This window comes from Pseudonaja textilis, chromosome 1, assembly GCF_049901715.1.
Source record: "Pseudonaja textilis isolate UNSWEBS1 chromosome 1, rPseTex1.2, whole genome shotgun sequence".
NCBI classification, from domain to species: Eukaryota; Metazoa; Chordata; class Lepidosauria; order Squamata; family Elapidae; genus Pseudonaja; species Pseudonaja textilis.
Genome location: NC_141990.1, coordinates 270,638,586 through 270,664,915, shown reverse-complemented (window position 1 = coordinate 270,664,915; position 26,330 = coordinate 270,638,586). Strand labels below are relative to the sequence as shown.

Genomic DNA, 26,330 nt, shown 5'->3' with positions numbered 1-26,330 from the left:
TTTGTACGTAGGAGGTTTTCCTCTTGCTTGCAGTGGTAATTTGTGCATTCTGCCTTTATCTGTTGGCATAAGGTGTTGTGTTGGTTTTTAAAGTTTGCTACATTCCACACCAGATTTATTTTCAGTGTCTAAACGTAGCCAGTGGAAAAATAGGCTAGGTAGTTGCTGCTGGATCAGGTTTTGAATGACAATTAAGGAAGGGAATTACTACCTGCGCTATAACTTGCCATTCTTCTCCTCGGTCTCTCCTGCAAGTATCTACACAAGCATTATCAGAGGAAGCATGATATTAGAAACTCCCCTTGGCCTCATAAGCAACCTAGACCCCTTAACTCTTTTTGCGAGCCAATAAACTAAAGTGGTTTCTTTTCATCAGGTCACTTATTAGCTTCTGGACTCACATCTGCACAATATTACCCAAAGCTTTGTGGCTCCTTCATGCGTTCAAAAACAACACAGCTTAAAGGATTTGCAGGGAAGGTTAAAACCAACAAGCTCTGCCCATTGTACATACGTGCTGTATGACATTAATTACATGTAAAACAAGAGACAAGGTTTGGATCACACTGTCATCATTGCCACCATCTTTCTTTTAAAATCTGCCCTGAAGGATGCCATGTAATTCTGCGGATAAATCCGAGCAGTGGGAAAATACTGTAAGTAGTATGGAAATGACACTTGCAGTTTTAATTAGCCTATTAATATGAAAGCCTGAATTTCCTCTTTCTGTAAAAAAGAAATATTAAAGAACTGAATAACCTTTAAGTCCTAAGTTTTGCATTCTTGTTAATTTGTAAACTGTAGGAAAATCTGGTAGATCAAATTATTGTCATTCCTGGAGCTTTGCATGGTGACAAATACAAGTTGATGGTAGAACTCTAGGCTTTCCTATGCATGGTCATGAAATGAATGGATAAATTTACATGTGGCATTATTTGGAACTAATAGGCTTAGTTGCTCTAGATCAGCAGTCGCCAACTGGTGGGCCGCAGCCCACTGGTGGTCCACAAGAATATTTTGGTGGTCCACAAAGAAATGCCACTCCAAAGCAACCTCCCAAAGCAATTAATCCAGGCTGCAGGGAACACAAGGCTGCACCGCCCACATGGCCCGGAGGAACACAGGGCTTCTGTCACTTGCATTAGGAACAACACGAGGTAGTGAGGGGAGGGGGAAAGGGCGGAGGGGGAACTTGCCTGTCCACCGAGTTGCTTCTTCAGCTTCTTTCTTCTTCTGTTTTTGGTTGCACGCAAGGAAAGCAGCCAAAGTCTTTCTTTCTCTGCCCCAAACTCTGCCAGAAATGAGTCTTTGTGACCCTGCAAAACATCCTGCTCCAAGAGGCTGCACCGGCGAAGACTCACTTCTGGTAGAGTTTGACGGAAAGAAAGAAAGACTTTGGTTGCTTTCCTTGTGTGCAGCCTGAGAACTCAGCAGGCTGGAGCTCAAAGCAGGCTAGAGAATGAGGATCACCTGCCCTCGAGGTTAGATGTTTCTTTTTTTCCCCCCTCCCTCTAGGAACTGTGCTCAAAGCAGGCTAGGAATGGGGCTGCCTTGGAGGGTGTATGTGTGTGTGTCTGTGTGTGAGGGATCTCTCTCTCTCTGTGTGTGTGTGTGTGTGTGTGTGTGTGTGTGTGTGTGTGTGTGTGTGTGAGAGAGAGAGAGAGAGAGAGAGAGAGAGAAAATATATCACCAGCGCTCCAAGGTTAGATCAGATCTCTCTTTCTCTCTCCTTCTCCCTCCCACCAATGTCAGCAAGCCAAGTCAGTCAAAATTCACATTAGTGGTCCCCGGGATTTAAAATAATGAGTTTGGTGGTCCCTGAGGTCCAAAAGGTTGGCGACCCCTGCTCTAGGTTCTTTGGCTGGAAAAGAGATGTAATCATGTATGTATTCATCCTGAATGTCCTCAGATGATGTGCCAATAATTCCTGCTTATCAGTTGCACTGTAATTAAACTTTTATCTTTGATACTTTAAACATTATTTTTTACTTGTTTCATGGCTAAAAATGCAACACTGAGATTGGTAGATGGGTTTACACTGTCATCTTCCTCAACATAACTGATTTTTCTTTTCCAAGAAGGGTAGTAGTTTTTGACTGTAGATTTTATTTTTATAATTAGTTAGTTTACTTTATTGTCATTGTACCTTATACAATGAAATCAAACGCCATCTTCAGTGCTAAATAGTGCTAAAATGAAAATTATAAAAGTAAAAGGCTAAATGACATAATTTAATACTGTTCAAGAGCTTTGAAGTAGCATTGATTTTGAGTGGGGGAAGTTTAATTGTACTTATGACTCTCATTTTTAGAATTTTACAAGCATCCCAACAGAGATGTGGGCTAGAATTTTTTTCAAGATCAAAATGTTCTGTGGATATATTTTTTTTCATTCTGGGCAAGTTTGGCAGTTTCAAAGCTATGTGATGTTGCTTGTTCTAAAAACCTGAGAAGCAGGGATTTCTTTCTTTCTCATATCAAATAATATAGCTCAAGTACTTGGGTAGACCATGGATTTTAAGATAAATATGTTAACTGGAATCATGCTCATTTTCCAATTCAAAATTTTCCAGAAATCTCAGATTTTACCTTTATTTGTAACATATAAATGGAGCTGTATGCAAAACTATTTTTAATTAAGAATGTTTACACTTACTATATAATTAAGCTCATTTTTCATGTAACTTCTCTAGGCATGAATCAGTCTCCGTCCTCTCATCTGCACCAGTGCTTTCATCAGACAGCGATAAGGATGGTGAAGATGAAGGAAATGATGAGGATGAGTTACATGGTCTACAGCCTTTCCAAATGACAACCAATGTCGATCTTGAGAGTTGTTCAGGTATAAGGGAATATGAAGATAGGAGAGAAATACCAATAGCAACAGCACTTTGACTTATGTACCACTTCACAGCGCTTTACAGCACTCTCTAAGAAATTTCCAGAGTCAGCATATTGCCCCCAACAATCTGGCTCCTCATTTTACCCACCTCAGAAGGATGGAAGGCTGAGCCAACCTTGAGCTGTTCAGGATTGAACTGCTGGCAGTTGGCAGAGTGAAGTATGAGAGAAACAATAAATTTAGAAACAAGATCACGTAGGCGCTGGGCCTTTCTTCATTTTCATCAAACATAATAATTCAAACAGCCTGACAGCCTTTTTAAAAAGTTGCCTCATACCTTAAGCAGCTGAAAGTTGTCTTTAATTTTCCCAGTGTGAGTATTTTCTTTTTCAAGCAGACAATAGGATGCAACCATTTTGCTATGAGCACAATCCAAACACTTTACTGAACCCAAGATTTTTGTCATAGTCAGATGGCTTTCTAGAGTAGAAGACCAGCCTGATACCTATTGCTATGTTGGCCTTCCAGGCTATTTTGCTAACACATAGAGAAAAAAGGGTAGAAAATTATTTTTAAGCAACATTAAAAATGAAAGAAAAGCTAGAAGTATCTATATAAGAAAACATACATAAATATACATATGAGGTCAATGAACAGTTATTAGCAGCAGAATTAACTGTACTATGACGTGACGTTGGTATTCTTGGTATTTAAAAATGAGTTATACGAACTTTATTTTTATGTACCAATGAAAGCATACCATGCTGAAACTCATTTGGTTTTTAAATTGTATCAACCCTGATTCCTTTTTTATATTCAAAGACATTGCAAATAGATTACTGTGGCTGTGCTTTGTGTATTATTGGACAGTTGTTTTGGGGAAAATAGGATGAGAAAGGAGTATTAGGAATGTCTGCTGCCTTGAATTATTTATACAAATAATAAAGGCAGTATAAAATAAAATAAAAACTTTGGGCAAAAACCAAAATCCATTATTTTTTATGTTTACTAATCTGATCCGTTTTCTGTCCTAAATTCAGATCTTTCTCTTTCAAGAAGCTTATCTCACTGGGAAATGAGACGGGTAAGCTTTCAGTACATATTTAAAGTTGAAGAGTAGATGGTTAGTCTTGCAGCGTAGTGTGAGTAAATATACATGATACGCTAATGTTGACTCTTGATAGTTTTTAAATGACAAAGCATCTATATATTCAACTGCAATTCAAGCAATTACCTGCCAAATACATATAAGTTCTTAGAAATATTAGCCTTTGCAATTCTCCTCAAAACAGATAGCTTTGTCCTGGTGAGCGATTTATTGAACGTGTCAAAACTCGGAAAGTAGAAATAAAATTTATTTATGCAAGCATTTTATCTTGCCCGCACCAGAGATTCTATGGATTGTATAGTACAGACTCTTATTGCAATAAGTTTTTCAATGAGATCTTGCATTGTTTAAATGAACTTAACAATTTAACCATAAAACTGAATGATATTTATGTATCAGTGATTATTACTTTGGCAGCAATTTTTAGGCAGACCTGTTCCCCCTCCTGTGAATAACGCTTGTACATGAAAGTACAGAAAAAAATGATAGAAACCATGTGCTTAGCTTTAATGGGCTACTTTACTTAATCTGAGAATAATGAGAATATTGTGCTTTAATGCTGTCAGTAGAAGCATGAGAAAGGAGAGTTCAGTTTGGTTAATGTAAAACTCATTGTTAGCTTTCTGATGGTAATAGTTGAAGTACATAAAAACAACTATTGTTCCTTTTCATTTTCCTATTCTAAAGATGAAGAGCTTTCTTCCACTGTTTTTAGAAATCTTATATCATTCCCTGCCATCTACACCAAACTTTCCTACCTAAAACGTCAGGATTACTTGACTGTGTAGGAATTCTAGAAATTTTAACTATGGCACATCTGAAGCTTTTAAGGTTGAACTGAAGAAGGTTGCCCTATATTTTTGTTTTTCTTTTGTTATAGTTGTCCTGGAATATTGCAATTTCCTGAGCAGATTTACCATTAGAGCATTTTAAAAATAATTTTACCCCTTTTAGGCAAAAGAAATGGCAATGATCCAGGCTTCAGAAAACACCATGAGCAAGATGCCTCGGCAACGGAGCCGTTGGACCCAGCCAACAAGCAGTTTAGAGATGACAGTTAAATCTATGCTTGATCTACGTCAACTGGAGTCTTTCTCAGTCTCTCGTTCTGCTAGTCAGGATTCTCTTTCCCAGGCCAGCAATGGAGACGACCACAAAGAACACCCCAATGCTCCAAATTATGCCAAGAAAGTAAGAAATCCCCTTCTCAAATTGAATCCCCCCCCAAAAAACCCCAGGAGATTCCTTAGTTTTGCCACAATTGGGGGGCGGGGGGGAATGGTTAGAGAAGGGTTGTTCTGCAATAACACCTATCATTTTGGCTCATGGAAACTCTAATACAAATGGCTCCAGTGATATAAAAGCATTAATAAAATGCTCCATGTAAATAATTTTGATAGATCAGTTCCTGCCTTTCTTGTCAGGTGTTTCCTTAATCCTAGGCTTCCAATCTTCCATGTGGCCTTTACTCATATACAGGTATTGTGTTTCACTACTTGACTCCCTTTCCAGGAAGGAGGCTCCACAGCTCTTGAAGAAAATCACCCTTGCCTTCGGCCTCAAGTAATTAGACTTGTCTCCTGTGAAGGAGGGATTTTCCCACAGGAAATGGAACCTTCAGAGAGTGAAGAATGTGTCATCTACCCAGAACAAGATGATCTTCCTCCTGCTGATATCAGCAGGTCAGAAAGACTTTTTTTTGTTTCTGTGCCTTGACTTACTTACTTATTGGATTTGAAGGCCACCCAAAAACAGAATGATTCTGATTGGCTTGAGGTTTAAAACAGAAAAATAGCAACAAGGAACAAGATGTTTGGACAATAACTCACATAGCAACACCTCAATAGGGCTCCACCAGTTCGGGTGAACTGGTAGTAAAAAATGCTACCGTTCAGCCGAACCGGTAGTAAAAAAAACAACTACCAGTTCAGCTGAACCAGTATTTTTTTTCCCCTCCTGACCGTCAGCTGGTCTGATGATCAGCTGTGTTGGGATCTCCCTTGCTGTCTTACTGCTTCACCCAGGAGGCTTCCCTGAGGCCCAGGAGGCAAAAGGAGCGCTTGGGGAGGAGTGCTGCGCAGCCCCCCCATGCTCTATTTTGGGTCTTCCAAAAATGCCTCCCCAGGAAGCAAAAAAATAGAGAGCGGGGGAGAGTTGCATGCCCCCCATGCTCTGTTTTTGGCCCTCCTGGGCCTCGGGGGGGGGGCAGAAAAATGCCCTTCAGGAGGCTTCCCTGAGGCCCAGGAGGAAAAAAAGAGCGCTACATTAGAAAAAAGCCACACCTACCTAGTCACATGGCCATGCCCACCTAGCCACACCTACAGAACTGGTAGTAAAAATATTTTCATCCCACCCCTGACCAGGAACAATATGAATTTCTGGTGAGATATCATTCCAGGGATCAGGCACTGCAACAGAAAAGGCATGCTTTCTAGAGATCATTAGTTGACATTGTTTAAGAGACTTGCAGGGTACCAACTGTGCCTGATTTTACCAGATGGGCAGAAACCATGGGAGATAGGCAGTTATTCAGATAGCCTGGCCCTGTGCATTGAAGGGCTCTATGAGTGATAACAGCTTTGCACATTTGTATTCTTCTTTTCTCTTACAGTGATTTCCAAGTAAAAGCACTTCCACATGGAAAACTGGGTAGAAGCTACAATAGCAATGAAGGCCCAGATAAGCACAGCCCCGACAGTGCTTGTTCTGTGGATTATAGCAGCAGTCGACTATCAAGTCCAAATGAAGGTGAGTCCTTTGAAATCATTTGGACTCATAGCCCACCCAATTTTCTCTACCGGTCAATTCAGTCGTGGCCACAAAACCCACTCCAGATTAAAATATTACCTTTTTAATTCTGAATTTCATTTGAATTGTTCTCAGATAAAAGCTTAATCGAAGTCTCTTTCACTGCTATTCAGCATCTGTTTTACCGTGCTACAGTAAATACTTGGGAAAATCACTAGACCATATATTATACAGGCAGAATTATAGTTCCGTATAGCTTTAATCTTTATATCCTATGGAATTACTACAATGCTTGGCAAATGGCTCAAGAAAAAAAGTATGTAATGAAATTGCAACATCAGTTACCCACACAGAACAAACACTGAAATTAACCTTAGCTTAGAATGCATTAAATAGCACGAACACCATAACATTTTTAAAGCGTGAGCACATTTTAAGGAAACATTGATTCTCCTTAAGATAATGGCATATATTCTTGGTTAACTGAAAGTTTTATTAAATGAAGAATGTATTTTCTGAAAATATTTTCTGGATATATAGACTGGAATTCTTCTCAGAATAATTTATATATGCATTTTGTGAGAATAGGAAAAAATGATCTGGTAAGGCTCACTCAAAGGACAAGATGTATGGGATGGAGAAATATACGTTTACTGAAACTATTGCACTATTATGGGGATTAGAGTTTAAAGTTAGTTGAATTAATTCTTTGAGGGAAACATTTCTTTCTCCTTGTAGGACTTCTTCAAGTAAGGACAAAGAATTACTTTCCCCTTCCTTGTTTTTCCAAAAGAGCAAACAAACCAATATGTGTCAGCTGAAAAATTAATACTCCAGATTGAATCTTTCTTGCATAATATTGCAAGGAAAAGGCTTTGGAGAGAAAGGGGAGATGATAATAATGATATCATAAGGGTAAACCTAAAATTATAGATTGCTTATTAGTGCTGGAGAAAAAAAACCCACAGAGCATAAACAATATCATAGAGCATAATAGGGTTGGGAAAAAAATCGGTTGAAATTTATGTGGAAAATTTGGCTGTTTACAAATGATCCTGTGCCTGAAGAGTTTTGCAAAGTGAGATCAACATTTGGTGGGTTTTCAAAATTCAAACTGCTAGACACATAAAATACAATACACCAGGTATTAACTGTTAGAGCAAAAAGATATAGTTCACTGATAGGGCAGTACACAGAGACAGTTTAATGGATGAAAATCAACTGGAGAAAAATAACAGAATATTGTGATTTTAAAATTGGGCTTAAAAAGATTATGGTGAAAAATATCAGTTGTCATGCCAATTATGACTATGACTTGATATACTTCCAAAATATTTAGCAAGTTTTAAATTTGTTGGACTTGACAGGCTAATTTTGTGAAATACTTGGAACTGCGTACATATTATACTATATTCCCTAATTCTTAAATCCTTGGCTAAGTCCTGAATCATTGGAATCAACATTCATTTGATTATGATATGATATATATTTGGAAAATAGAACAACAATAATGATGCCATCCCCATGTGCCCAAAATTGTTACAGTGGAATGGACCAAGAATTTTTCTGTTAATGATGTAATGACTTAGTGCAATGCATTCTTTCAGGTTTCACTGGTATAATGTTTTATATAAATTGCATATGATGTACATAATTTCAGATTCTGAGAGTACTGAGCCTCTTAGTGTGGATGGCACCTCAGACTTGGATGAGCAAGTGGGTGAAGAAGATGAGGAAGATGTGAACACTGGATTATTGGATGGAGATGTTCCTACGACTCCAGATCAAGAGAAGTTCCTCAAGCAGCATTTTGAGACTCTAGCCAGTAACAGTGATAAGGGTACATTAGCATATTTAATGGAAATTATAACTGTTAACTCAATTTTCCCGGTCAGGCACAAGTACCTTAATCTTTGATATATTAATTTGTAGATTCATACCCCTTGTCATACAGTCTATAAGAAGATAAGTGATGCCCTGCTGAATCAGACTCTTCCATCTAATCCAGCAGTCTATTCTCATGGTGGCTAACCAATTAGAAAAGGAAGTCCACTAGTCTCCCAGTAGATGGCCTTAAGACCATGATCAGTGAAATGAAAGTAGATTAATGCTCTGGTTTAAATAAGAGCTTTTGAGCCGAGACAGAAATAGTTGAATTGCCTAATGTTAGAGGAAAGAGTTATAGCAGCTTGCAGCCATGATTTAGTCAAGATGAAACTAATAGTTATCTATTAATCTGCAATCCTGAGAACAATGGCATTAATTTCCATTGAACTCAGGAAATAGTTTGTAAAATGATGTGGGGTGCAGAGCAAAGTATGCTATTCTAGGGATCTTTGTTCTTATATATTGTACACAAAATAGACAAACCTAAGTCAAGTTTCTCTTGCTGAAATTTCACATCCAAATCTCCTGCAGCTTTTCATCCCTAATTTGAGTACTTTTCCTCCTTTTTAAATGACAGATGGCTCATGTAGGACCCTGGAGAGAATGGAAAACAGTATTTCTTCTCGGTTTTTATCTCGGTTTCCAGTACTCAGGTAGAGTTCCATTTTTTATGAATGCAAACAAGCTTTGCACAGATAGAGCAAGCTAAGATGGTATACATTTTAGATCTAAGGAACAAGATGAGATTAAATGAAGCTTCCAATCTTTTTGATGCATATTTTCAGGAAAAGCACAAAAGCCAAAGTGTGCCATGTTTGATCAAGATACTTTATAGGCTATAGTTACATTTATTTCTTAGGCTGTGTAGATAAGTCCATTTATGGTTCAATGAAAATTGAACCTTAAAAAAAATTATTTAGTCTTTGCTGTTTAGGCATTTTATTTTACTTCAGCATTTCATTCATCTTGTATAGTAAAAAAAAACATATATACTATCCCTTCTTGTTTACTAATTAGCTCCAGTCTGTTTTCATTAGGTGAGGGAGAAAAATGCTTACTTTTCAATGCTGCATGAATATTTAGATTCTTATTATAGAAATATTATGCATGATGGAATGTGAAGCTTATTGTTTTTGTGTATTGGATAAGGGTGTTTATACTATTGAGAAGTCTTTGGTTTGCTTTTTATCAGCATTCAAGAGATGAGAGCAACTGCCTGTATCTCATATTAGTCAAGCGGAACTTACTCTGATAACAGATTTACTTGCTTCAACTTCCTCCTTTTCACTAAATCATCAGGTCACACATAGCCATGCCAATTATCTCACAGTAAGATCTCAACGATGTCATATTAAGAGATCACTCTGATAATAACCGAGAGTTACTATGCTTTGCATAGTATAAATTCCTTTTTTTCCCTAGATCATTCTGTCAAATAATCCCTGCAGGATTAGCCCTTCTGTTCTTATTGCCAACTGTTCTATAAGAAAGTGGGGGGTTTTGTGGAAAGAATTCACCTTAAATATTCTTTAATGGCTTTAGGAAACACTTTTATAGAACTATTCTATTTCATAGTAGTTGGCAAGAATGGAACATAATGATGTTAGGTAGTAGTAGATGGTAGAAATGTGACATTACGGTGGCACACAATTGTCAATCAAATATCTTTTCCTGTATTCAATTCCATAGGGAACCCTCATCTTCTGCATCAAAGCTAGTCCTGGATAAGAAATCTACTGAAGGGTCTGTTTTGCCAAAGCAAGTTACCAATGAACTGCTGAACAATGGGCTTGACTATCAGCACATGCCCACAGAGAATGGCTTCTTTCAAAATGATATTAGGCCATTTTATATGCAGAAGAAAAGGAAATCTGCTGTAGAGTTCAACAGAGGACGTGGAAGATCTGTTGGGTCTTTCCCAGATAGTGATGGAGTGGTGGTGCTGCGGAAATCCCAATCAGTTCACAATCTTGTTCATAATGGTAAGGAAGTGCCTTCTATGAAATGGTTAGAGTGATGACTCAACAATGGGAATCTTATCTGTGAGGCTGAAAATCCTTACATGTTTTTGTTCAGAAAGCACAAGTTCTCACTACAAAATGTAGTTACTGATCAGTTTCAGAGGGTGGGTTGAGTTGGGCAGACACTGATTGCAAGGGAAAACTAATTCCTACATCTGATGACAAAAAGATGCAAGTTGGCAGTCATTTTTTAAAAAGGCTACAAGTCCAGTGAACCCTGAAAGAAAAGGAAAGTTTACCTAGATCTTTCTTTTAAGAGTGTGAAAGAGATATATCCTCAGGAAAGAAGGTTTGGACTGACTCAGGTGTCTCTCCCAAGCCCTGTGAAAACGTTAGCTGCCCTTCCCTCCCTATCAATTGTGGGAAAAAGTGAATGGACTTGTTCGTATGTTACTATTGTTAGTATGCTGAATGAGACTTTGGCAATTCTCCCATGTCCTTGACATGAAACAGGGTTTGGAGAGATCTACAGAAACCTTGAACATATTTTCCTGCTTCCTTTGACATCAGTGGGAGGGTAACAGTTTTAAGAAATTAAAAAAGGAGAAGTAGCAGCAATGAAAACAGTAACTGCTTCTCTCCTTTTTTGCCCTGGTGAACTGACCTTGAAAAGGCTTTGAATTCTCTGTTGTAGACAGTTTAGTCAGTCCAATCGACTTCAAAGCATCCAGAACTTCTTGGTAACAAGTCAGTTCGGTGTCTAGGAACTGACATCTCACTTTTTTTTTAACCCATATTACATGTGTTCTTTGGGACTTCATTTATTTTTCTTAGTGGTTTGCACTACTCACAGGATAAATACCACAAATTCTATGCTAGCAATAACAAACTGGGATTATTATTCTATGGCACGGGTGTCAAACTTGATAGTTACATGTGATGTATTGTGACTATGTTTTTTTGCCTTTGTGGAGCTGGGGTGGGCATGGCCTGCATGTGACACATCCAACCCGCAAGTCGCCAGTTTGACAGGTCTGTTATGGCTACTTTTTTCTTAAAGAAGATAACATTATTGCAACTTTCATGAGGTTTATTGCATATTAAACAGAGCAAAAGACACAAATAGGACATGTTAACACTTATTTCTTGTCTAAATTTTTTAAAACAGAAATTAAGGTAATGATGTTTAAAGAAAAACTGTGTAGAACAAAGTGGGATGGCTCAAAAATATTGAAATAACATTGTTATTTTGCTTACTATTTCTTCCAGAAATTGAAGTGAAATAATTACATTTAGAAGCTGGAGCTCTTTTAATTCTGACTGCTCAAATTGCTCCAGACCAGTTGTGTGCATTTATTTATTCCATTTCTACAGATAAAATTCCTGGAGTGATGCTGTCTGTCAGGCAGCGGCCTCAGGCACTAATGATAGGTGAGAAGGAGCCAAAATCCAACCATTGTCAAACATTTTCTGCAACACTATTGAAGATGGAGAATTCCAGCTTTTTGCAAGCCAAAGACATTAAAGCTGCAAAACCAAAGTCCTATATGAGTCCTACCACAAGTTTCATGGCCAAGATGTCCCGTAGTGTGTCTGTGGGAGAGAATCTGTACTTTGGTGATGGTTCAGAAAACCAGAATGAAGTGAAGATCAACCAGGTATCAGAGAAAACAAGATTAAATTTGCTAGAGGACATTGAGAAGAATAAGCCCTTTGTGAAAGATAACAGCCCAGTGAATCCTTCCCTTCAGCAAACTGCAAGCTCTTTGTCACCCCAGTCCTTTCAGAGCAAGTTGGCATCTAGTCGAGCCCATTTGACCCTTGACATCCCAAAGCCTCTACCTGATAGACCAACATTAGCTTCTTTCTCACCAAAGACAAAGTCAAAAACTGTTCCAGGATTAGAATCTCCTCAGTCACCTGTTGCTGTTGGGAAAAAGAAGCAGTCTTTTCCTGAAGGATGGGCCTTGAAATTGGAAAATCAAGCACCTGGATCTCTTGGCCATGGTAAAAGTAGTCCTTTGAGTCCCTGTGCAGACGCTCGGAAAGAGAACCAAACACAGTTGAGATCCAAAGCCCAACTTGAGCCAAGAGTAACTAATTCCAAGCGAAAAGAGCCTTCAGATGACCTGCATCCGATTTCTCCAGAAAAACTGCCACTGGAATGCACAGACAAAGTTGCCACTACTAGTTATGTGCCAGCTAATGATGAGCATTGCTCTTATGGAGTACAAAGTGGGCCAAGGTCTCCTACAAATGCAAAAGGCCTTGGAAAGGATTCAGGTGTGCACAGATATCCATCTCCTACCTTTCCCGCCTCCCCTTCTGTCTTTTGCCTTTGTGAACCGCTTCTCTGTTCCATCATGTTTCTTTCTATCTAGCTTCTGATGGTCTCATCCTATCTGCACTGTCTCGTTCCATAAGCCATCGTTTTAGTGGTGAGACATTTCAATCTGACATTCTTCCCCCCACCCTTATTTCTGTTTCCCCTTTTACTTACATTTTGTTTTGGTGCATGCAAATGTTACAGCTCTCATGTTTTTCTTCTTCAAAAGGGAAGTTGGGAATAGGAGTAGAAGCAAAAAACAAACCTTTTAAGTAACCTTTTAATATTCTGTATTGTGGAAAATAGGATTTTATGGCCAGTGTTGCCAGAACCTCTCAGCTTTTCTGATACTGTTTGCTAACACTTAAGCAGCGTAAGAAACATGAGACAATTGGCAAAAAAATAAATAAATAATTGTGAGATAGTAATCGTTGCTGCTGATGGGGAAAAAAAGTAACATCTAGAATTTAAGGGATACATTCAAAACAGTTCAAGGCTTTTTAAGTTTTAGTAGCAATAGCAATAGCACTTAGACTTATAGACCACTTAATAGTGCTTTACAGCCTTCTCTGAGTGGTTTTAAGAGTCAACAAATTGCCCCCAACAATCTGGGTCCTCATTTTACTGACCACGGAAGGATGGAAGGCTGAGTCAACCTTGAGCTTGGTAAGAATCGAACTGCTGGCAGCTGGCACTCAGCAGAATTAGCCTGCAGTACTGCATTCTAACCATTGCGCCACCACGGCTCATAGTAGAATGAAATATGGGGGAAGGAGGGGTTAGAGAAATGTTTGCAAGAGATGAAGATTTGTCCATTGATAATCCTCCACCCTGCAGAATACATTCCCAAAATCTGTTCCGGAAAGTTGAGAGACTCTCAGGAGCAGAAACCCACCTGCAGAAAATTAAGTATCTTCCATAATTACAGGTTTTTCTATTGGATTTCAAAGCTGTAACATACCTCTGTATCACAAGTCAAACAAGTTTGGTTGTTTGAGCCAGTTTACATTGCAGATAATGTAAACTTAGTTTATTTACAAGAGGCCACTAACATTTAACATATTTTTTACTGCAAGTGGTTTTTTTAAAAAGTGTTTAAATTTAGTTGAAAACAAATATTTGAAATGTAACTTTTCTCAGGAGGTTTAACATATTTTGAAAATCTAATATATTTTTTTAAAAAATAACAGTTCAAAGTGCAGATAGTTCTCGATTCATGACCATAAATGAGCCCAAATTTTCTGTTGCTAAGTGAGACATTTGTCAAGTGAGTTTTACCCCATTTTATGACTTTTCTTGCCGCAGTTGTTAAGTCAATCACTGCAGTTGATAAGTTAGCAACACAGCTGTTAAATGAATCTGGTTTCCCCATTGACTTTGTTTGTTAAAAGGTTGCAAAAGATGATCACATGACCCTGGGACACTGCAACCGTCATTAATATGAGTCAGTTGCCAAGTGTCTGAATTCTGATCACATGACTATAGGGATGCTGCAATGGTCATACCTCACTTTTTTTCAGTGCCATTGTAACTTCAAATGGTCACTATTGTAAGTTGAGGATTACCTGCAAAAATATTTGTGGGGTCCCTGGTACCCTCTGAGTTTGGTTGGTTTCTTGCAGATGTTTCATTACCAAGTTAGGTAACATCAATGCTGATGATTTTAGCTAGTGACATGCTGTTGTCGATTGACATGCATATAAGTGACTTTCCATGTTTCTCCAACAATACGCCCCCTCCATAGGAAGACCCAGCATGTTTTCTAGGGATCAAATGAAATTTGGGCCTAGTTTAAAACATGCGAAATTGGGGGGGGGGGAAGGCGGGGGGGGAACTTACCATTAGGAGTGCCCCATGGGCAGCTACGCCTCACTATCAGCCACTCCTAACACCATGGTGGAACACAGAGGGCTCCCTTACCCCTCCCTTACCCAGGTCAGCAAGCAGGCGGCATCGGCATGGATGTCCGGCAGTGTTTCAGCTGCTTCTCAGGCCTCCTTAGTTTCCATGGTTCCCACGAGTGCTGGTGCCTCTCTCGCCAGCTCCAACAACAGCGTCTGAGTCGCTCCCGCTTTCCCCCCGTCCCCGTAACAACAGGAAAAAAAAGGTACCTGGGAGCACCGCGCGCTGTGTTTTGGTTTAATCCCAAGTGGCTGGGTGGGCGTGAGAGGAGCTGAACAAGCATCTCTGCTGCTGCTACCCTTGGTGCTCCAGCCTTGGGCTCTGCAAGTTTGCAAATGTCCCGGTGCGCAGCCCGTTCCTGCATTCTAAGCGCCCAGGCCGAGCTGCAGCTGTCCCTCTCTTGCCAGCGCTGTCTCCAATACCAGTGACAGCAGCAGCGGGAACCGTGGAAGCGTTTCAGCTGCTTCTCGGGTGGGGGAACTGCCTCCATAACTTCCACAGTTCCTGCCACTGCTGCCGCTGTTATTGGAGACGGCGCTGGCGAGAGAGGGACAGCTGCAGCTCGGCCTGGGCACGTGGAATGCAGGAACGGGCTGCGGACTGGGACTTTTGCAAACTTGCAGAGACCGAGGCTGGAGCACCAAGGGTAGCAGCAGCAGAGAGGCTCGCTCGGCTCTTCTCACACCCACCCAGCCTCTCGGGATTAAACCAAATGCATTGCGCAGCGCTTCCAGGTACCTCAAAATCTTTTTTTTCCTGTTGTTACGGGGATGGGGGTAAAGCGGGAGTGACTCAGACGCTGTTGTTGGAGACAGCACTAGTGCGCGGGGGTGGGGGGTGGGGGGAGAAATTAATTCACGTCCTAGCCATTTTTTCAGGGCTCCAAAAAAAATAAATAAGGCCCGGCCTTATTTTGTGAGAAACACGGTAGTGATATGCTGATGATGTTACCTAGTTTGGTAATGAGGTCTGCAAGAAAATAACCAAGCCCAGAAAGTGCCAGAGACCCCACAGTTGAATCCTGAACTACAAATATTCTCTTCTAGTGGTAAGTAACATTTGAAGAGCAATTTTAGGCAATTGAAATGAAAAAAGGAAAATGATATCAATTTAATCTCTTTAGAATTGAAAATACAATAAAATAAAATATGTGTCTCATTGACAAGATAGTTTTAGAGCGCTTGAGTCTAATCCTAAGAAACCAACTGTGGATATCATTTCTTGATTTGAAATATAAAATTGAAAGAATCATTCCTTCAAAAACTGTAGGCTGTGAAAGGCTTTATATGTTAATACCAACACATTGAATTAAGATAGGAAATTAACTAGAAGGCAATAAAGAGGCTGACATGCTGGTATGTTTTAATACCAGCTACATTGAGTGTTCCTCTTTAATTGGAAGTTTTTGGCTGTCTTCAGCAACAGTCTCTTATATAGTGATTTGCAGTAACTAAGATGAGAAAGCACCATAGCCTGTATAGCACTCAAACTACGATGCATTTTGAACACTTAATGTGTTCAACACATACTTAATTCAAACTTTCCAGAAGGATATAATGGTCAGTAATACTGAAAACTGTTGAAGGGTAGCTCTGTTTTTGTCTTCCTTGCAGCAAAGATGATTTCACAGGGCAACTAAAGCAATTTCACTGGCAATGACAGATCTAAGTCCTTTTTATAATGGATTTATCCAGAAATAATGTATTCACCAATTCAAATAAAGTGGTTATATTGATAGGGAATAACAGGTGTATTATAAAACAATATTTATTTTTAACCATCCATTTATAAAGCACTTTTATAGCAACCAATAAAGCTTCATTAAAAATACCAATGAATACAACTACACAATTAAAATTATTAAATCAACTTAATAAAATACTATTCCATAAAATATCAAGAGCAAATACTGAATTGCTCTTTATAATAGGCTTCACGTTTTGCTACAGAAACTCCTTAAATTATGTCTCACATAATTGTATTGCTCAATCACATTAGAACAAAGGATTTTTGAGGACAGGAGTAAGTGTCATTTTATATTTTACTAATGGCTTGCATGCAACTTTGGGCCTTGGAAAAAGTTATCTAACATCTGCTTTCAGTCCTTTTCCATCTACCAATTGTGCACATATTTCTCGTTATGGAAGAAAATGACACGGGAGACAAAGTATGGCCCTCACAATGGCTATCTGCTCTTCATGGCTGAAAGTTCATTGCCATTGCTTCTGAAGACTTATACATCATTCATCTAAGAATTCTGGAATGCTTGATACCATAAGCAACATGTCCATATATCTGCATTAGCACTGATTGATTTCAACAGCAATGTAAATATATAATGGGAGAATTGCACTTGTAATGAAAAGAGAATGATTAATTATACATTCAGGAATAATAATAAGATTATTCAAATTATTCATACCCTAAATTAACAAGAATGTGAAGAATGAAAGGAACTCAGATATTAGCTTGTGTTGACATTTGTTTTTCTTTGAATGTAGCAGTCCCAGGTTTGAAAACTGGAAAAAAAAACCAAGGAAGGAAATGGTTAGATCTTTGCCAAAATGTATACATGTGTGTGACTATCAAGTGCTTAAGTTGAGCAAGACTTTATCTTGAATCCACTCAATTCTTGCAGTTCTTTTACTTAAATATATATATATATATAATTACAGAAGGATTTTGGGTGGGTTTTAATGTTATCTTTGTCAGGACATAAAGGCTTATGCATATGTGTATGTCTATCCCTTTATATGTCATGTATTGTGTCTCATTGTGTGTCATTACATGCTTTTATATGTTTGTGCTTAATTAGTGGGATAGCAATTAAGCAAGCAACCAAAGTTAAACTTGCCTTTTAATACTTGCAAGAAAGTGATATAATGCTAAAATAGACTTTCTATCACCACCGGTACCTTAAATTGTATCCCTCTCAGTAAGTCAAAGATGCTTTGGGAGATTGTATGAATTGATGTATAAATTATTAATTTTTAGTACTCAGATTTCAGATAGCTATGATGTACTTCTTTCTTCTTTTAATTGGGAGCGGACTTTTAGACTAGGATCACTGATTGTAATCATAGCTGTTTAATCCAAGTCTGGCAGGTTCAGATTGAACCGGCTGAGCCAAACTTAAACAATCCACATTATTATTGCACTTTTTAAAAATTATCCTCCCCCCGCCCTATTTTTTTTTAATGAAATACTGTTTTACTATTTTGTATATACCTGTTGATGGGAAGGAAACAAAGGCAAAGCAACTTTGGTTGTGGATAGGCCTAATTAGTGCTTCCGCATGCTTTCTTTGAAAAATCAAATTAATTGACAATATTTATAACAGTAATCAAACGCTTCATGTGACTTCTCCAAAACTGATATGATTTTGCATATGATTCCAGTAGCATTTTTTAGTAGTGAATCATAGACTGAAATTATACTTCTGTTTGGTATTTATGTTCTCCTGTTTCTCCACACTACCAGGTTCTTCGATCAGTGTTGAGCAATGCAAGCATGTAGTGTCTGAGCTCCAGGACAGTATGCGTAAGGCCATCCAGATATATCGCCTAGTAAGCCACCTCTTTGTTTCTATTAGATCTAATTGCTTAGGTATAAAACTAACTTATTAATTCAGAAATATATAACTAAGGATAGGAGCAAAAAAAAAAATCCATTAAAGAGTAGGCATCTGTTCTTGTTCTTGTGTGTGATTAGAAACCAGATGCAACTACACTAGCAAACCAGAAGGTAAGCCGAAAGAATTTCAAGTTGCTGACCAACTATAGCTAAAGGCCAAAATATGTATTATAATTATGTATTCATAAGGCTTTAGTAGCGCTTTACTTTTTCTTTACTTGCAAGTGACCAAAGACCTTTCAGAAGCATTATGAAATTCATTTGTTTGTCTTGATCTTTAAAATTCATCAGAAGAGAAGACAAATATTGTTATTTTTCAAACAATTACAGGTAGCTCTCATTTACCAATCATTCATTCAGTGAACATTGGAAGTTGTGATGGTGCTGAAGAAATAATTTTATGGCCATTTATGACCATTGTTTGATCCCTCCATCACGTGAATACAATTACAGTCAGTACATGTTGCCCTCTGCCTACCCTGTGTTTTCCCTCTCCCCTTGTAGAGCGGAGAGATTGGAGAGAAACGGATTGCAAGAAAGAAAGCTGTTTGTTCTTCAATGCATTGAAGACAATGTGACCCCACCAGCAGTCTGGGGCCTCAGGCTGGGGGTCATGGGCATGCTAGACGAACAGTTTATTCTCTTGAAATCTCTTTCTCTTCAATCTTTCCATTTTGCAAGAAGGCGGGGAGGAAAGAAAAAGCAAGTAAGCAATCTCTCCTTGCCCTTTTCTTCTCCTGATCCTTCCCTTCCTTCCTCCATTGCTGACCAAAGAGATTGAAGAGAGATTTCAAGGGAATGAGCTCTGTGCTCTTTTCTACACCAAAAGCAATGCACTCACATGGCAACCTGGAGCTTGGAGCCATAGACATCAATCTTACAGTATTCTTTCAAAGTCTCTTTTTCTCTAATCTCTCTGTTCTGTGATGGGTGGAGGAAAAGAAAAAAAAGCAAGCAATCTCATTAGGCAATTTCTCTTTTGCCTGGCCCTCTCTCTCCCCACTCCCAAATCCCTATGCCCAGATTGAGGAAGGGTGACTTGAGTTTTAAATGATCTTCTATGCTTGCAAGTTATAATCTTGCAACACAGGATTTACTGATGATAGCTGTTGTTCGTTCCTTTGTTTTTCTAATATAATAAACTTAGCCCTAAAACAAACCTATTTGCACTTCTTTTTCAGGTATCTACTGACATGGAATCTTCACCTGATAAATATAAGATTGCGGGTCTCTTGACTGAAACTTTCTCTGTGATGAAAAAAGAATTGGATTCTCTGAAAGATGGCAATGGACTTCAAAGGAAGAAAGATCAACTGATGCAAACACAAAACATAGTTGGAATGCCATTAGTGGAGGGCAGTGGTGAAACTTTATCTAGCCTTCGGCACTTTGGAGATGACCAAACTCTCGCCTTGTTGGAACAATACTCAGAGTTACTGCTACAAGCTGTTGAACGACGTATGGATAAAAAACTTTAATTATCGTTTTCAGCAACAAACACTTTTAATGGAATGCTGAACCATACACAAAAACTGATGGAACCTTATCATATTGACAACTTGAAATAACATTTTGGGGTGGTTGTTTTTTAATCCAATGGGCAAATATCTTTTCTTTTAACAGAAACAGTTCTGTCCACAACTTTTTAAAATGTGCTGGTCACAGTACTAATCCCCTTGTGCCTATCTCATCCACTAAGAGTATTATAAGAAATATTTGGCTTAAAAACCATTCAAGCAATTAAAGAGAATTGGTCAATGGTCCAGGGGTGGCCCAGCCTGAAACTGCTGACTTAATAGAATGAGATCAAACTGAAATAGCTTTGTCCCTCTGCAGTGTTATCTCAAACTAGGCACAGACTATTAAAACGTTTATTTATTAATTTATTTTTACTATTATAATTCTGAAACTTTTACCTGGGTTTTGCAGTTATAGTTATTTTGACATCTTTTCCACATTTATAGTGAGAGAGATTTGATATAGTAAATATACTGATGGAACAGCAGGTGGGTTATAGAACTGCTTTCTGCTGTAGCCTGCATTACTGAATTTTGCTTCCTTGTTCCTTTTTATTATGCCAATATGTTTTATTTTAATTTTGTATTTAGCATTATGATCATTCTGCTTTTGTTTTCCGTTTAAAGAAAATCCTGTGCTCTATTTTTTATTGTTTCCACAAAACACCTATCCTTTGGCTCAGCGTCCAGAGATTTGTTACAAAGCTTGTTGGTTAAAAGAAAGGCTTTTTTAACCGGACTAGTTCTACTTTTCTCAGGTTTTATGTAAAACCAGATCCATCAGAGTCAAATTGATGCAGTTGAATAACTATACATTTTTAAAAAAAATCTTACTGCTGGGTTATGTTAGTGGCATCAGCTACTGGACTCATGATATTAGCACTGTTCTGTTTTTTGTGGATATAGAAATGTAGGCAGATGGATACGATGGGGAAGGGGTAGTGGTAGAAAACAAGTCAGTGATGAAAGCTTGTAATCAATACATACATCTTCAGATATTCCTAACTTCCCAAAAGAGAGATCCCCTTTCTCTGTCTATGACTGAAATCTGAAAGCAATCCAAGTGTGAGTGTTCAGGAAATACTGATTGCTATGACATTACTGTTCTATTTCTTTCCTCCCTTACACTGGAACATAACTAAGGCTGCATGAAAAATTACTGTGTTCTACATTGTGGCAGACTTCTCCAATTTCGTATCAATTAACACATTGTCTTTGTTCAAATGAAGAAGGAAAGTAAGTACAGATCTACATCTTTTCAGCTCTGGTACCCTTTGTATTGAATTATTAATCCTAACATGTCTGAAGTATTCACTGATAAAAAAAGGAACCTTTTAAAACAATAAAGTTATAAAACTTTAATACTACTCTCTCAGGTTAGACCAGGGGTGTCCAACCTTGGCAACTTTAAGACTTGTGGACTTCAAGTCCCAGAATGCTGGTTGAGGCATTCTGGGACTTGAAGTCCACAAATCTTAAAGTTGCCAAGGTTGGACACCCCTGGCTTAGACAATAGCAGTGTTTCTTACTGATGATCTGGTCATTTTAATAAATAGCTTCATTGTTATAGCCTAGCTTCCCTCTTCTGCCTCCTAGATTTGTTGAGGTTAAAACAACTGTGTTGGGAATTCCTAGCCAGTATGGTCTAAAGTAAAATTCTGAAGATTTGCGCTCACAGTCAATCTAGAGGGCGCCATGGTGGAATAGGCTGATTTAGATATTTCCGACTTTCTACTTGCATTTTGTAAACTGTCATGTGAACATCTGTCTTCACTGCTCCAGATATCTGGCCACCTGTAGTATAACTTTTTGTCTGAATCTCATTGGCTTTCAACTCAGCACCACTGCAGTGTTAAAGAAATCTGTTTCCATTTTGGCTGCCCATTGAACTCCAAGGCTGGAGACTTGGAACAGTTAGTGCTGTTTAATTATGTCATTTCTGGATTTGCTTAGATTTGAATGATAGTTGACACACTTCTTAAAACTGAGCTTTTTCCTTCCAGCTGTAGATGCTTAAATCCAGAGATACAAGAAAAAAGAGTCTTATTGCTAGACTGCTGGAATATACTCTTAATTTAAGTGAAAATTAATGTGGCTTTTTTTCTATACATCTATGTTGGGAAATGTCTTAATAGCCAAACTATCTTCTTCCTGTTCATATCTAGACTGTAAAAAGTGTTCAATGCTCAGGAATCTTTCCTATGCTGGAACACATGCACTCAGGTAAAGAAGTCATGCTTCCAGATATCCTGTGGCATGAACAATGAGAAATTCAGAATGTCTATTCAATCTTGACAGGGTCAAACGTTCAGATGTCTTTGGAAATAAAATCAATTTGCTGATAATTTATACCTCAAGCATTAACAAGTAATGATTAATCAGGGACTGCCTTGAATAAGAGGCAACATCAAAACTCCTGTTAATTTCAAAGCAGTTTCCAGTGTATAAGTTTCATTGTGTTATTCTTAGATCGGGAACTTAGATCAGGTAGGAAAATACTGTAATACCGATGGGGATTTGGATGTGAATTAGAACTGTAGTTTTGTGAGTCTTGAGTAAGTAGATATTTAATGAGGAATGGATAGGCCTGTAATTTCTAATATTTCATTTAAAGGCATACCGAAGGCTTCTAGGAAAGTTATAGGGCTGAGAATCAGTTGACTTGAGGAGGGAAATAGAATGAAAAAGTTATGGAATGGAAAAGAGACATTGTAAGTAGAGATAGCAGTTAAACGATAATGTAAATGAGTTTGTAATTAAAAATTGAGATATGTTTGTCTTTTAAGTGCCCTTTATTTTCCCACTAATATATATGATTTGGGCATTGGGAATAAATATTCTCAGCCAATAAAATTTTTCAAAGCCATTTGAGTTCCATGAGATTCTGACCTCCTTTATTTTCTCTATGTGGTCAGAAAGAATCAAAGAGAAAATCCTACATGTTCTCCATGGAAAATACTTGATGTAAAATACACTTTTTTGTCATTGGTGGCACCTTATAGTAATTCAAATGTAAACTTTGGAGCATTGCTTTTTAAAAAGTTAGATCATAAGAAGATTTTGTGACAGCTAGCATCCTTTTGTTTTCAACTGCATGCAGCTTTTCTGGTGTTATTATGGATGTCCATTAGCCCTTTAAGGAAATGTCAACATGTTGTCTAGGGAGAGGAAAAATATAAATGCAGTATTTCAATCTGTTCTATTTCTAATGTTTTTAATGTATGCATGCAATTTCTACATATTAAAAACAAACTCAAAGAGAGATTGTAAAAGATCAATTTCTGATGTCATATTTGCATATTGTCTCTGTGTTTTCTGAAATGTTTCTTAATGTGATTTAAAGTTTCTTATACTATTTCTCTTTTCAAAGATAGCCTTTATTAAAAAAAATACTGTGCATGGGACATCACCCTGTTTCTATAAAACACAGGAAAACTTTCAAAGGCTGAAATATGTGCACACCAGTTATAGATATTTGAATCTGGTGTTTCTACATATGAATGTCCTGTTATGTACCTGTACTTGTTTTCTTTTTTGTATAAATATCTTTTTGATATTGGGGCTTATTCACTTCTCCTTTTCACTCCAGTGATCCAGAACTTACTGATCCCAAAGAAAGAACCAGCCAACACCGAAGGCAGTGTTTTAAAACATAAGTAACATTGTCATGTATGTGCACTCACCCACTGGATCTACAGAATCCAATATTTAAAATATTACAGATTCAGAAAGCAGAGCAGCTACTGTACGGCCCTTTGGGTATTGCTGACTAAATTGTTATTTCTCTAGATTTAAAAAAAAATTCCTGTATTATTTGTAAATAATAAGCTGAAGCTGGGCTGCTTACATTGGGCTAACCTGCTGTAAATTAGGAATACAGTAAGCCATGTCTACACAACGTATCTTTAAGCCTAGGGTACAGATAGCTTTTATCTGTGTTCTTTCAACACTCCCTTTTTATTTTACACTTGCTTAAAAGGAGAAAACAACCCTAAACCTTATTTATAAATTGTGTTTTATATCTTGATTTTAATGGAAAATGAACCTTTTACAATGTCCTTTTATAATTATTTGAAAATTGTTTTAATGGTTGTTGGGGGGTTTGCACTGTGAGCGACTTTGGGGGGTATTTTTAATTCTGCATTCATTTGTACTCAATGTCTAAATTTCAATAAACAAATTTATTGTTACAAATTTATTTTCATGCTATTGTTTACTATGATTTTGTTAAGGCAATTCAGGGATGGGATTCAAATTTCTTAACAAATGGTTCTATGGGCATAGCCGAATTTGTGGGTGTGGCTTGGTGGTCATGTGACTGGGTGGTCATGGCTTCCTGACTGGGCGTGGCTTGGTGGTCACCTGACTGCCTGGGCATGTCTTGTATGTAAACATTGTAAATATTTATGTAAATATTTTTTATAAAAAAGAACAACTTTTACCCAAAATCAGGCAAAGCAGGAAGGCAGATTGAGTTGCTTGCAGAATCACAGAGCCACTCACGGATCTACCTTTCTGCAATCTACTGCCCGAGTCTGCACTGAAAAATAGAAGCTTCAGTCATAAGGAAGGTTCAGCTCTGTTCTCAGGCCACTTCTTCCCCCCCAACCCCCTGAATACTACCCCTGACTGGGGCCTCAGGGAAGCCTTCTGGGCGAAGGCAACTTAGATTAGCTAGAAAGCAAGAAATCCAACAATTTCCTGCTTTCTAGCTAATCTAAATTGCATGGCACAGCTGATAGAACAGCTGATTGTTGGAGGGGGGGAAGGAAAAATAGTAACTTACCAAAAATTAGGTGAAGGCACAATGCAGGCAAGTTGAATGGCGTGCATGCCAGGTAAGGAGTGACTGGGTAGTGGTGCAATTTGCTAGTTCTCCGAACTGCACAGAATCGTAACAACTGGTTCTATAAAACCAACCAGGTAGAATCCCACTCCTGAGGCAATTGATGAACTTAGTGAGGCTACAAAATAAAGTGGAATATACTATATTTCCTCCAGTAATTTTGAACTGTGAAAACAGGCAAAAGTTCTTTAAGCTACCACTAATTATTGTTCTATAAATCAGTTTCCTGTGCAGTATGTGTAAATTTACATTTTGCTGGTCAACCCTCCATGGAGCACTCGTCAAGAACCACCTGTACAGTCACCTTAAATTCAGTGTATATTTAATAGCCTACAACAAAGAGAAAGAGAACTACCAAATAGGTAAAAATTAGTACAGTAAACAGAGCCAATTGTGTTTTCGTATGTTTCAGCAATGATCTGTTAACTAGCCTAGTTGTAATGGGGAGAAACATTAGTTAGTACAAATGTACTGTATGTCGAAAAGTAAGACTTACATATTTTCTTGTGTGACAATGTGGTACAGATGGTAGTAATTGTAGTAACAGTTATAGTTTTGCCACAGAAAATACTTTGATTCCATAATACTGCTCAGGAAAACCACTTTGGAGAAGTGGTTCAGGCACTATGATAGAAACTCTGAGACTCCTGCCTTAGGCACTTAGCTAGGTGATCTTCAGCCAGTCACTGTTTCTCAGCCCTATGAAGGAAGCAATGACAAACTACTTCCCAAAAAATCTTTCCGAGAAAACGGTAGCATATTGTCCTGGGAGTTGGCAGGAGTCAAGACTTATTCAAAGGCACTATTAATTAATTAATCAAATTTATATAGCTGCCCATCTCACGAGAATTGACTATATGAATGTTAGCTATGTTTGCATTTGCATGTTTTACAACATTTGCATAGTATGGTTTGGAAATAAACCCTTACCTATGGAAATGGATAGGAGTCACCTTCAGCGGGATGAGCAGCATGCACATCTGATAAATATAAAAAGTGAAATAATAGCATCAACAATAAATAGAAATGGGGGACAGCAGAAATGCTGCTTCACAAATAACTGCTGAGTCTGGACTTGGCAGGATTATGCACTGTGATTAAGGTAAACTAAATAAGACATATACTCCTTAATCACAGTTGAATTTGTGGTCTGGATTGGGATGACAGCATTTTAATTGGGTTGTCAAAAAGCATATTTTAATGATTATATTCTTTAACTTTGATTTGGGAGTGAGCGGAAACTACACCCTTTGAACCAGTATTAGTATACTGTGGCTTGCTTTGGGCATTTTTCTGACCACAAGTGAAACCTAGTTAGAATTTTTCCAGCTGGAATGTGCTTGTGGGATGAAGCATCTCTAGGGTGAAAGACTCTTCTGTCTTCTCCTAACTGCAGAACCTGATATCCAGCACAATTTTGGACACTTTGTATTGTGTGTGTGAGACTCGTAAGTTTTGTGGCGCCGCTGGGGTTTCTTTAACACTTTTTCCTCCAGACGGTCTGAGAGGCTTTGCCTTCTGCCCCGCAACCAGCCGCTGAAGTCGAGCTGGGGGAGGGGTG

The 26,330-nt window shown here is 38.2% G+C and overlaps 1 protein-coding gene across 4 annotated transcripts in view; it reads left to right on the top strand.

Moving 5' to 3' along the window:
- MAPKBP1 (mitogen-activated protein kinase binding protein 1) overlaps nt 1–24,121 on the top strand; it is a 135,219-nt gene extending 111,098 nt beyond the window's left edge. For 2 of the 4 annotated variants that reach the window (XM_026709745.2, XM_087921786.1), the window contains 12 exons: nt 2,693–2,841; nt 3,882–3,925; nt 4,904–5,140; nt 5,462–5,631; nt 6,561–6,697; nt 8,358–8,537; nt 9,162–9,237; nt 10,274–10,566; nt 11,920–12,828; nt 18,254–18,339; nt 19,588–21,311; nt 21,440–24,121. In XM_026709745.2, coding sequence (XP_026565530.1) covers nt 2,693–2,841; nt 3,882–3,925; nt 4,904–5,140; nt 5,462–5,631; nt 6,561–6,697; nt 8,358–8,537; nt 9,162–9,237; nt 10,274–10,566; nt 11,920–12,828; nt 18,254–18,339; nt 19,588–19,884 — 2,578 coding nt within the window. In that variant the 3' untranslated portion in view covers nt 19,885–21,311; nt 21,440–24,121. Of the gene's footprint in view, nt 1–2,692; nt 2,842–3,881; nt 3,926–4,903; nt 5,141–5,461; nt 5,632–6,560; nt 6,698–8,357; nt 8,538–9,161; nt 9,238–10,273; nt 10,567–11,919; nt 12,829–18,253; nt 18,340–19,587; nt 21,312–21,412 lie in introns of all 4 variants that reach the window. The other 2 variants (XM_087921787.1, XM_087921788.1) reach the window with 2 other exon arrangements.
- The last annotated feature ends 2,209 nt before the right edge of the window (nt 24,122–26,330 follow it).